We start from the raw sequence: 13,570 nt of genomic DNA on the forward strand, positions 1-13,570 counted from the left end.
GCAGAGACACAGGCAGAGGGAGAAGCAGGCTCCATGCACTGGGAGCCCGACGTGGGATTCGATCCCGGGTCTCCAGGATCGCGCCCTGGGCCAAAGGCAGGTGCTAAACCGCTGTGCCACCCAGGGATCCCTGTTCCTAAGATTTTTATAAATAAAGTCAGGATGGTACTTTAATCTTGGGTCTTATAAACAAAAATTGAGTGCCATGAACTCCTCACAAACATGTCCTAACAGAGAAATGGGCAGTAAAAACATGAGAGGAAAATTTAGGGGAGTCCGTAATTTTTAAAGCTATATTCACTTATTAAATACTAATTTTATTGAGTTACTGTGTTCTACAAGAGACAGACAATTTATAGAGCTGTACAGGAGCTTTGAGTATTGGATAGAGCAAATATAGAGAGCCAGCACACAGCAGGGCTACCAAAACCTGTACAGGAAACTCAGGGAAGCTTACCTGAAAAAATAACCTTCATGCTGAGTTCATGGAAACTGAACCTTATGAACTGAAAGGCACAGAGAGTTGAGCATGGCTGAAGCCTGGGCTGCAGGGAGGGGAGGGCAGAGCATTGAGAGATGAGTCTACAATTATAAGCAGGAAGCAGGTCATGAAGAGCCTGAGAGACAATAAGAATGTGGGACTCTCTAAGGGAGGCACTGGAAGCTCTTAAAAATTTCCAAGCAAGGGAATGAATAGATGGCAAGACAAGATCTGCATTCACTAACTTCAAGGATAAGGTCACAACAAGGTAGCCAGCTAAGAGGCTATTTTGATCCTACAGGTGAGAGGACTAGAGAGGTGAAGTGGGCAAGAAGTAGAAAGATGCAAGAAGGGTTTTTTTTTTTTTTTTAAGAGAGAATGGACAGGACTTGGTAGGCAGTGCTTGTGGGAAAGAAGGCAAAAAATGAGTCAAAGGTGACCCCATGGTTCTGGTTTAGAAAACTGAAGCATTTGCCTGAACATCCAGAAATTCTCAATGCCCAGAGAGGAACAGTTTATGGATAAAGAGCATAAATTCAGTTTTGACAAGTCAAGTTTGAGATGACTATTATTTACTCTAGTAGAAAGCATTGCTGCTCAGTAGAAATATAATGCAAAGCCATGAAGGCCAGCCACAGGTATAATCTTAAATTTTATAGCAGCCACATTAAAAAAGTAAAATGAAATAAGTAAAATTAATTTTAATAATATATTAAACCCAATATATCCAAAATATTATTATTTCAGCATAAAATAAACAAGTCATTGAGATATGTCATTTTTTCCTATAGCATCTTAGAAATAAGAAGTATGATTTATACTTATGGCACATCTCAATCTGGACTAGCCACATTTTCAGGCTTAGTACCCACATATGGCTAGTGGCTATGATATTGACAGTGCAGATCCTAAGGGGAATTGGATAAATGGGTCTGGAGGTCAACAGAACAGTATAGACTAGAGGAAAAAAAATCTGGAAGCATCACTGTATATTAACTGAAATGGTAAAGTAATTCAGATTACCTGAGAAGAGTGTTACTTAAAAAGCAAGGAAAGTGTTTCACAGAGCCCTAAGGAACACTAGCATTTAAATTTTTCAAGTAATCTCTGCACCCAATGTGGGGCTTGAACTCACAACCCTGAGATCGAGTCATATGCTCTACCAACTGAGCTAGCCAGTTGCTCCAATATTAGCATTTAAGAGACAGGGAGAAGAACTTACAAGGGAGACACAGAAGGAGCACACAACAAACTCTTGGTAATATTATCTGTGTTCCATGTAATTAGCCCTATACAGAAGAAAATATCTAACTAAATTTGGGGGAAATCAATAAATCAATGAGGTATATGAAGCATGTCATCATATGGGACCTCTGGAGAAAAATGATCACTGATATATTTATTTGAAATGAAGTCCTGACTTACATAATAGGGCTAACATCACCCTTGTCTTATCAGGAGGGATGAGGTTGGTAGAATGAGACTTATTGTGAAAGAAGCCGGAAAAAGAACACTATCCAGAGGGGCCCCTGGGTGACTTAGTGGTTGAGCATCTGCCTTTGGCTCAGGTCACGATCTCAGGGTCTTGGGATCAAGTCCTGCATCAGGCTCCCCACGGGGAGCCTGCTTCTCCCTCTGCCTATGTCTCTGCCTCTCCCTGTGTCTCTCATGAATGTATGGATAAAATCTTTAAAAATAACAACAACAACAAAATCACTATCCAGAATACCTGTGGCTCCTACAAAAAGAAAATGTTTTTACAATTGGTACGTGAGAGAATATAAGCAGCATTTATGCAGATCAAGCACACTGTCATTTTAACACTAGACTGCTTTGTGGAGGGTGGGAATTTTTCTTTACCTAAGTATTAAATATTATTACCAACTTAAATATATACATATGTCTCAGTCAACCCAACTGTAATAGCTGGAATCAGAGGAAGCAATAAAACAGGAAGTGCCACAAATATGGAAACAAATCAGACCTAAATAAGGTAGTGAGGGACAGAAACAGAAGGTGTCCAATGTCAAACAAAGAACTTACAGTGAAATTGGACCATAGAGGGGGCTTTCCCAGGAAGAAATCACACTCCAGCCACTGGTTGTTAGCAAAGGGGGAATGGATGCCTTGTTTATGCAGCTCTGTGAGGCCTCACACCCTGCCCTTGGGGGACCTGTGCTGGGGGAGGGAAGCAAGAGCTGAGAGGGAAGACAGCAGGGTGCTTGTGCCATATCAGATCTCCATCAACATGCAACCCCAAAAGATCGTGACTGTGAGAGCTTTGTAAATCAACTCTTAGGGTGCTTGCTTCAGGGCAAATAGCACAACAAATTAATCCTTTCTCCATGAAATGCAGCAAAGTTTGTATCTATGCTGAATTCAAATTGCTCATTAGCTCTGACATGTTCCTAATGAGGTTATAATGCTCTGGGACAGAGATCAAGTCACTGAGCACAAATAGCTAGAGATAGAATCATAGAAAAATAAAGTTATAAGGACCTCAGAGCAGTGCTTCTAAAACTTTGACACAAATCACCTAGAAATTCCCATTCAGGATGTCCACAATAGAGTCTGAGAAGTCCCATGTCTAAAGAGCTCCCAGGTAATGCTGATGCACTTTGACTAGCAAGGTCCAAGAAATCATGGAATCTAGTCACCTTACCCTAGAGTTAAGGACAGTAGAGCCAAGAGACTTATAATTGAGAGCCTGCTGAAACTTCCCTGAGGATTATTTTCGGGTAGTTGGGCATTCATTCATAGACCTTAGATCCACCTGAAATTTTTAAAATAGAAGCATAGGGAGTAGGTAAGGTGGCCAACCATCCTAGTTTCCTCAAGGCTGGGATATGAGATTTTCTATTTTAAAACCAGGAAAATTCCAGACCAACCAAGATAAGTCTTTTATCCTAGTAGGACAATTTTGAATCTACTCATTATATTGTATCAGGACTATTATCATTTTTACCTTGTCAGTCCCTGAGTGCTGGGATCATAACCTACTATGAAGGCAAGCACCTAAGTATCCTGTCCTAAAGTCCTCCAAGAATGGATACTTCGACAAGATTACATCTGCCCAACCTTTTAACACCATATTGCTAAGTACCTTTCATTTTTAATTTTTTTAATGTCTTTAATTAAGTCAAGTTGGTGCACAATGTTATATTAGTTTTAGATATATAAGATAGTGAATCAATTACTTTCTATGTTACATTCACCACGAGTCTAGTTCCCATGTACCACCATACAACACTAATTAGAATACCATTGGTTTCCTTCCTTGTTCTGTACCTTTTATCCCTGTGACTTATTCATTCCATAACTGGAAGCCTGTACCTTCTACTCTCCTGCTAAGTACCTTTCTAAGAGACCGTCTCCAGTAGGTCTCAAAGTAGAGCATAAAAAAGGAGTATAAAGAATACAGAGAAATAAATACTCAAGCCTCTCATGTTCTTTTTAACTACACAAATCTATTTTAATTTTCCCCCATTTGAAAAAAAATGTATCTAAGAGATAAATAACTTGTATAAGTCTCAAACACCCATTAAAAACATCTTTGGTAAAATCACTAAAATAGCAGTAATACTCGGATGCATCCCTGAGAATGAAAACAGAAAGTATGCTGTGCACAATCGAAATGATTAGAAATGAAAATCTCTTTCTACATTGCTATTTAGCTCACTAGAATTAGGCCCATTAACATTTGATACAATAATAAACAGTCAAGAAAGCAAAAGGGGAAAGCTTTCAGACTAGTCAATGCTAGCAATGTACTGCTGAGGTTTTGAAAAAAGAATGTCAGGATACTGATTTCACGTGCAATCAAAACGCAGACTTAGCATTTTAGTAATCCTGATCGCATTGACCTACTGTGGAATTTACCTGTTTAAATAAGATGCCAACATAGTCTAGCTGAATCACTTGGCTTAATATTCATGCAGTCAGGACACTTAAAACAATGGAAGGAAAGAAGTGTGGCTAAATATATGCAATGCATTTGAAATAGGTAAAAGATAGAACCCTAGACACTCAGCAATCATTACCTGGAAATTAAAGAGGGCAGAAGCAATCCTATTATGCATTATAAACAGCCTAGCTGCTGACTTAATGGTAGTTTGACTAGCAAAACCATGGAGTCCTTGCTCCAATATTAATAGGAAATGTATTGTACGAATCCAATAGTTCATGAAATTAACAAGGAAAATGAACTGGAGTGGAGCAACTTTGCAAGTAATGGGAAGGCATTAGCAATTGCTTCCCCAGAGCATACTGAACACTTAAAAAGAGGTTGGGGAGAGTACATGTATATAAATGAGAATGGACATTATTGGAATTTTTAAATAATACTTCAAATTTAAATACTTTTCAAATTCTCCATTGGTTGCAAGTCTTTTCAAGAAGAAGCTGTTAGTTCAAAATGTCAATAAGAGGTCATGGGCTATGTGACCTGGTCCACTGATATTGAAAGTTAGTTAGCTGCCATTTGAGTCAGCCTAAAATGACCATAGACTTTGATTTGACAGCTGTCAAAAGTATTCCAATATCACTTTTATAGAACTCAATACTTCTAATAGAATCTGGAAAACAGTTTCCTTTCTATAAAACTCAACAGCCTGAACAATATATGGATGCTCACTGGGAAGCTGAAAAGTATGGTTAAGTCCACTTACAAACCAATAGACATATGATGAAAGAGAACATCTTCCCCACAGACACTGCCAGGAACAATCTGACTGAAGCTTAAATTGACCAAACAAGAAGCTGAAAGGGTTTCCATAGAAGCAAGAATATGACTTCTATTTCTCCCAGACAGAGACCCATCCAAGTCTTCCAAAATTGCTGCATGAGGAAATGGAAATGCTACTAAGTTTGGAGAGTTTATAAATTTTAGCTGGTTGGTCTTCACAGTAAATCCACCTATAAATTAGAAAACAGAAAGACTGTTAACACATGGCACAAAAGACGATTATAACAAATGACCACTAAATTCACTGGGATGTTTTTAGTACTTGAAAGTGCATATTTATACAGTTACAATTCACTCACTTATTTATTCAAAAAAAAAAAATCATGAGTGTCTGCTGTATGCCAGGCTCTGTGGTATGGGCTAGAGACATAGAGGGAAACAAGGGTTGGACTGGCATTGCCTTCCTGTAGCCTATATTCTAAGGGTAGTGATTCTCAACAATGGTGGTTTTGTCCTCTAGGGGACACCTGGTACTGTTCAGAATCATTTTTGGCTGTTACAGCTGGGTGGATGGCAGTGCTACTGGCATCTGGTGGGTAGAGGTAGGGATACTGTTAAACATCCTCACTGCACAGGACAGTCTCCACAACCAAACATTATCCAGCCTAAAATACCAATAGTGCCAAGGGTGAGAAACTATACAATGAAAAATACAGATGCAGAACACTAAATTACTACTTACTAACTGTAAAGGTGTGGTTCAGTCTTTCAGTCTTTCTGCTCTAGTTCTTCATAGGAAGCCTAACCCTATCTCTTATGAGGCTCATATTTTAAACATTTTCTTTCAAAAGCAACATTCAATCAACCATATGGGCAAATACTAATAGTAGCAGTATTAGCAGTAGGGCTATACTTTTTGCAGTCTTTCCCTGACCCCACTTCCATGTGACTCATCGGTACTGCTGCTGATTCAGCTGCAGGGGCCTTCTAAACCTCACCCCCCTGTCATTAAAATGCAAACACTGAGTCTACATGCCTCAGTACATATGCTACAATATTTCTGCATTATGTGCATTATAAAATATACCAAAAGGGAAATAAAAAGAATAAGATATCAATAATTAGTGGTCCCAATGTTTTCATTCCACATCCCAACAGAGTCCACGAAATGAATTAAGTCATGCACTTCAAAACTCCAGGATTCTACCTCTTAGAATTTCCATATTTCATCTAATACCACAACCACCAACAGCTCTACCATTCAGCCCTACTAGAATTTCAATTTTTGCATATGCTGTTTCTAATTCCTACAAGCTTTTCTCTGCCATTTGCCCCCTTGTGAATTCCTGCTCATCTTTCAAAACCCTGCTCAAGAGCCACCTCTATAAAATATTGCCTGACCCTTATCTTTCTCCCTTCACTGACTTTGTTTAGGATTGTACTCATGTCACTTACTACAGTGACTAGCTTAACATTTTTATGCCTAGATCAAGAACTCTTGGAAGAGAAGAATTATGTGTTTTTCATCTTTGTACACATCAGTTCCTCAGACAGAACTTAGAATGGACAGTTCTTAAACAAATAAAAGAGCTCAGGCCAGATCATCTGGTGAGAAGAGATACAAGGTCATAAGGAGTCATATGCTTTTCTTCAGTGTCTTACAAATGCTATGAAACAGCGAAGCTTTTAAAGAACTGAGGTATTGTAATTTGAAGTGAATGCCATAAGGCATTTTTTATTCCTATTATTATTTCTACAATCTCAAACTCAGATGCCACCCAAATAAAAACAATTTTTGACTCTGCCTAAACAGAAAAAAAGTAAAGCGGAGACTTGCTGATTATTCATTTAATTAAAAAAACAAACAATTATCTAAATTGGTGATTCAAACCACAAGAGCATATTTACTTGAATTACTTGGTTTGGTTGTTTACAATGATCAAATCAACTAGATTGCTCTCTGCTTCTTTTCACTTTGGCCCATGAGTCCTCCAAGGTATTTGTCACCACCTCAGAGATGTGGTTAACAAGTGAACGAGAATTCCTACAGTTTTCTCTGTGTATACAATAAGCCTTGGGCTGTTGAAAACATAAAGTACTGAATTCTGGCTCTTTTAGGAAAGATTGCATGTGTGTTAGTTTATATCCGTATGTCTATCCACCCAACTCCACTTATTCAATCAATGAACTGCCTAGTATGCACCAAGCTGCTGGGTACTAATGCTAAACCTCTGAGCAGGAGAGACATGGTCCCTGCCTTTATGAAGCTCAGAGTCCACCAGAGACATGGCACCATAAAGATGGAGTAGACAGGGCAGCCTGGTTGGCCCAGCAGTTTAGTGCCACCTCCGGCCTGAGGTGTGATCCTGGGGACCCGGGATGGAGTCCCATGTCGGGCTCCCTGCATGGAGCCTGCTTCTCCCTCTGCCTGTGTCTCTGCTTCTCTCTCTCTGTGTCTCTCATGAATAAATAAATAAAATATTTAAAAGAAAAAAAGATGGAGTAGACAGATGCCATCACAGGGAAAGAAAGGGGAGCTACAAGAGTCACATTGGGAGCACCTAGTCTCCTCTGGGAATTCTTTTAGGAGATCAGAGGAGCAGTTTCTACTGATGCAATCTTATAACCGAAAGAAATGATGAATCACAAAGGTTTTACCACTGTATATCACATTTACTTGAATGTTGGCCTTTCTATCTCCTGTCTTATCTCTTCAAACAACTTACCCTGTCCCCGGGAACAGCCCGAACAGGTCCTGATGGACACACAGTCAGTAAGATCAAAATTAACAAAGGTTGTGTTAGATATTATCAGTTCCCATCTTTTGGGAGTTTTGATCCCAGCTGACATACACAGGCTTCCCTGTAATTTAGAAAGAAAAAAAAAGAAGGGAACTGACCACATGAAATAAAATTTGTAATGCACAAATAAAAATAAGAGAATAAAAAGACAACCTAGAGAGTGGAAGAAAATATTTACAAATCACAAACATGACAAAAGATCGCAATAGGATGCACTATACACGAATGAGAATGATTAAATAAAAAATAGTGATGATATCAACTGCTGATAATTTCCATAGTGGCCACAGCAACTGTGGAAAACAGGTGGGCAGTTTCTTATCAAGTTAAATAAACTCTTATCATAGGACCTAGCAATTCAAATCCTAGGTATTTACCTTTGAGAAATGACAACTTATGTTCATACAAAAACCTTACACAAATGACTATGACAGTTCCATTTATAATCATCAAATCTGGAAACAACTCAAATGTCTTAAATGAATGGATTAAACAGACAGTGGTATATCCATATAGTGGGATACTACCCAGCAATAATAAAGAATAAAATACTGCTTCTTGCAACAAGTTAGGCAAATCCCAAAGACATTTGAGAGTGAAAGAAGCCAGGCTCAAAAGGTTGCATGCTATCTGATTCTGTTTAGATGATTATTCAAAAGATAAAGCTATAGTGACAGAAAATTGATTAGAACTCCCTTGAGGCTAGACTTGAGAGGAGGATGTGGCTACAAAGATAGAGCTTGAGGCAGGTAATTTTGAGTTGAACCAACTGTTTTGTATCTTCATTATGATGGTGGTGGTGGTGGTGGTTACACTAATCTACACATATGCTTAAAATCATAGAACGGTACATCAAAAAAACTCAGTTTTACTGGATGTTAATATAAAAAATAAAAATTAGAAAATCTAAAAAGAAACAAAAACTGCTTCTAGTATTTTCCACAAAATCTCTTCAACAAACTCCATCTAATCAAGTTGTTAGTGTTTTTTATACTCTTCTACTCTTAAAAATAATTGTATGCCTGAGAATCACCAAAAATTTGTCAGGGGCCTCCACCATGAAAGACAGTGCTGAAAAGAAAGAAAGAAAAGCAAACCAGTGGTGACAAAGCCAGTATACAAATCAGAAGAACAGTTCACCACTATTATTAAAAACCTCAAGGAAATAAGTATATTATATCCATGAAACAAGAAGCCCCAAAAGAGATTTTTTCAGAAAAGAAAAAAAGAACAAAAATGAGAGAGCAGAAATAATCAATTTAATTTAAAAAGAATGAGAGAGCAGAAATAATCAATTTAATTTAAAAAGAATGAGGAAATACCCCTGAAAACAGAATAAAAAGACAGTTGACAAATCAGAGAGAACATTAAGTAGAAAAGCAATCAAGGAGGCCCAACACCCAAATAATAATAATTTTAAAAAGAAAGAGAGGGAGAGAGAGAGAGAGAGAGAGAAAGAGAAACATGAAGAATTATTAAAGAAATGACTGAAGAAAACTTCTCATAAGGGAGAGATTTTCTAAATTGCAAAGTCCAATGTGGTGCCTAACACAGTCGTTAGAACAAAAAGCTACACGGGGGACATCATCTTAAAACTGCAGAATACCAGGGACAAGATTCTAAAAATTTCCGAAGAAGAAAATCTAAAATGTTACAAAATAGACCTAGGTCACAGTATATTAAACTAGTCAACCGCAGTGCTAGAATCTAGAAGACAATGGAGCATTTGCCTTCAAAGTGTCAAGGCAAAATGAACTTCAACCTCTTCTTCCATAACCAACAACCTATGAATAAGGGGGGGGGGTGGTTCTGTTGGTAGCTCCAAACATTTACCTTCCATAGACCTCCACTTTGTTCAGAAGGTTACTATTGGCTACATTCTAATAAAAATGAGGTATTAAACCAGAAAGAAGGAATCTTTCTGATTCCTCTGAATCAGAAATAAAAGTTCCAATACTAGGGAGACATGAAGGAAAGCTCTAGGATGTTGGTCAAGAGAAATTTCAGGGTGCATCTGTGAACCCCTTCTCCAAAACTGCTGGTGCGCTTGTAAACACTTGGAACTGTTTTTTGACACTATTCACTAAAGCTGAAGGGATATCCTCTGACCCAGCAATTTTATAATATGGCATATATTCAACAAAAGTACATGCACATGAACACTATGCGACACAGGAAAGAATGTTCATGATGTCATTATTGTTAGTAGCCCAAAACTAAAAGTCTTCAAATGTCCATCAATAGCAACATGCCTTTAAAAAAAACTGTGGTATAGTCCTGAAGTGAAATACTATATAACGATTGGAAGAACAAATTATTGTGACATATAAAAAATATATAAAAACATGAATGAATCTCACGAACATAATATTGTGCCAAAAAAGCCTGGCACAAAAGAATTACTACTCTCTGATTCCATCTATATAAAGTTCAAAAACAGACTTCAAATTAATCTATGTCTATAGAGGTCTGAGTAATGGTTCCACTGAGTAATGGTTCCACGTTCCACTTTGGCTGGTGGAGCTAGGGAGGGGGGTTGTGGTGGGAGGAGGTCTGAAGGGACTTCAAAGGAATGAGTAATGTTCTATTTCTTGACCTGGGTGGTATGTACATGGCTTTTGCTTTATAAAAATCTATTGAGCTCTTCACTTGTGATTGGTGCACTTTTCTCCATAAACATTCTATTTCCATAAGACATTTATTTTAAGAAGTGGAACGAGCAAGACAGAAAAGTAACATACAAGATGAGAGGAAAGAAAGAAGTTAAAGGAGTTTCAGGTCCTTGCATTGCTTAGGTTAAGTTTAACAGGGCTATTGTAATTTAGCCTTAAGACGAGAGGGCATGTTGAAAATTTAAGTCCAGTAACTAACATAATCATAAGAAAATGAGTAACTTTCAAATAAGTAAATATAGAAAAGATATTCTTTAATGCAAGACAGATCAAGTTTGAAAAGTGGGAAAGAAGAAAGAAAAGAAGAAGAAAGAAAAGAAAAGAAAAGAAAAGAAAAGAAAAGAAAAGAAAAGAAAAGAAAAGAAAAGAAAAGAAAAGAAAAGAAAGAAAGAAAGAAAGAAAGAAAGAAAGAAAGAAAGAAAGAAAATGGATTGCCAACTCGGAGTACAAAGTAAGATGGTAAAAATAAATGCAAATATATGGGAAACATCAGCATGTGGATAATTGAAGCCACTAGAGAAAATGAGATTTTGCCCAGGGAGAGCAAGTGCATTGAGAAACAACAGACCGTACAACAGAATTTAGAGAAACAAAAGGATGAAAGGTCTAAATTAAGAAGATAAATCCACAAGAGAAAATAGGAAGTAACCCCCCTCCCCCGCCAAGAAATAGTAAGAAGAATGAAGCCATCCATCAGCATCTGTCTGAATAAGATGTATGTTAAAGTATTATTATCTGCTCAAATGAATTTCAGTAACAATAAGAAGGCAACTGTCCCACAGATACTTCCCAAAGTAGGGTGACCACAATTCACATCCAAATCAGGACATTTCTGAGAGTGAAAGGAGATGCTAATGAAACAGGACTTAAGGACAACAAGGTATAAACCACAGACCACCCAGACTGGGGTGCATAGTAATAGAAGGCATCTCTTTTTCCCCCCCGTATATTAAAGCCATCCTCCCTGAAAGTTATACCACCAACCTCAATATAACAATATAAAGGTAATGTTGAGTGAGAGGGTACCAACATATACACAAATATTCTTAAAAGAGAAAAATCCTTTTTAATGAAAAGTTGTCCTATTAACTAGTGTTTGTTTTAGGACAGGACTCACTGGTAATTGCGTGTCACCAATTATGTGTGGGTGGAAGGTCTAAGAAAGGATAGGCCACAGTCTCTGAAAATCTTATTTCCTAGAGGAGTGGCAGGCATGACAGACAGAAGCTAAATTCCGAGTTCTATAACCACAGATGGTCGGTCACCCTTTTTTCTTTTAACAACTGACACAATTTCATGTGACAATAAAGTGATTCCCAAATAAATCTGAGCAATCTTGCATTAAATAGAGATTCATAGATGTTTTTTCCTTTTTTGTTTTTGACCTTAGAACTTCACAGAGCCTTTAGAGGGTGAATATGCAGTATGCATTTCAGGGAATGGAGGTACTATAACAGCATATCCTAAATGTAATTAACCTAAGAATCTTGCTTTCCTCAGAACTCCTCTTGGGACTCACCTTCCATGAAAAGCACTTTGGAAAATGTTGGATTAGGCAATGCTTGTTGTCAAAGCTATTTTCCGTGTGCAACTGGAAGAGTACTCAGCCACATGTGGCAGGATATGCCATGGTCCTAGATCCATAATATTAAGCATAGATCTTGGGCTACCATTAGAGTTCCCAAACCTTCCATCTCTTTACCTGTTAATTCAGGAGTTCTAACTAGATCAACTCTCAGGGAGTAGTTAGCTCTAAAATTCCATGTTTTTAATGATTGGATGCCTAACCAGGCTCTAGATCTTTCCTAGAACAAACCCTTTAAGATCTCCTATTCAGGGACTTTTGACCTGCACTTTCCTAAGGAGAAGAGATCTTCACTTGGCCACATTGCATTCATGGTGAATCACACCCCAGAGGGGGGATTATTTTTTCATTATCTCATGATAAGCACCCTTTTGTCATAATTTATATCTTAATTTGTGTCACTCTCCCATTAATTACAGTGTCTATTTAGTATCAATTAAGATGTTGTGACATTAATTTACTAGGACAGTTAGTGACTCATTTTGTTTTTGGCATCTTCTCTAAGGTTATTTCTGAGGTAGTTAAGAGCTTTTGATCTATCAGTATCATGGAATCTAAATCTAGGTTCCATCCTTTCTTGAAAATCCTTCAGTCTAAAAAGAAGATTCATCTTTCAAGGTGGTAATCCTTTCAGAGAAAAGGAAAAATGGGCAGGTATTTCCCTCCTGAAAAGGATGGTTCAAAAAAGATATAACTAAATTTGAGGATTAAACATAGGAAAATGAAGCCTAGTAAGAAAATTATTTTTTATTATTTTTTAAAAGACTTTATTTATTTATTTGACAGAGAGAGAGAGAACACAAGCAGGGAGACTGGCAGGCAGAGAGAGAGAGGGAGAAGCAGGCTCTGTGCTAAGTGGGGAGCCAGATGTGGGGCTCCATCCCAAGACCCCAGGATCGTGACCCAAGATGAAGACAGATGCTTGACTGAGCCACCTAGGTGCCCCAAGAAAATTATTTTTTTAATCTTAATATTTATACCTATACCTATAAAATAACCTCCAAAGGAAGTACAAAGGGCAATAATTATTTAAATTTCAATTCGTCCAAGTATTGAGGAACAAACTGAAGAGAATGCTCTTTTGTTGGTTTCCAGAAATACTATAGATCTCTTCCACCTATGAATATTATGACAATGTGAAATGAATATGCATGTAACTCCTTCAAGAACAAGAACTTAGGGGACCCATTACAGATCTGAAGCCTACTGAGACCAATGGCAGTCATGGACTTCCCTTAAGGGGAACCAGTAGTCCTAGTTCTACATCTGGAAATTTTTTTTTACCTCATCTACATTTTGGAACCCTAGCCATGCAATAGCAGAGAAGTAATCTATAGTCTGTTGTTT

At 37.7% G+C, this 13,570-nt stretch overlaps 1 protein-coding gene across 4 annotated transcripts in view; it reads right to left on the reverse strand.

Moving 5' to 3' along the window:
- PKHD1 (PKHD1 ciliary IPT domain containing fibrocystin/polyductin) overlaps positions 1-13,570 on the reverse strand; it is a 477,678-nt gene that overhangs the window by 238,364 nt on the left and 225,744 nt on the right. For all 4 annotated transcript variants that reach the window (XM_072733695.1, XM_072733698.1, XM_072733700.1 and 1 more), the window contains 2 exons: positions 7,892-8,027; positions 5,149-5,395 (listed from right to left, as the gene is read on the reverse strand). In XM_072733695.1, the coding sequence (XP_072589796.1) occupies positions 5,149-5,395; positions 7,892-8,027 (383 nt within the window). The remainder of the gene's footprint in view (positions 1-5,148; positions 5,396-7,891; positions 8,028-13,570) is intronic.

This window comes from Vulpes vulpes, chromosome 1 (genome assembly GCF_048418805.1).
Source record: "Vulpes vulpes isolate BD-2025 chromosome 1, VulVul3, whole genome shotgun sequence".
In the NCBI taxonomy this organism is placed as follows: domain Eukaryota; kingdom Metazoa; phylum Chordata; class Mammalia; order Carnivora; family Canidae; genus Vulpes; species Vulpes vulpes.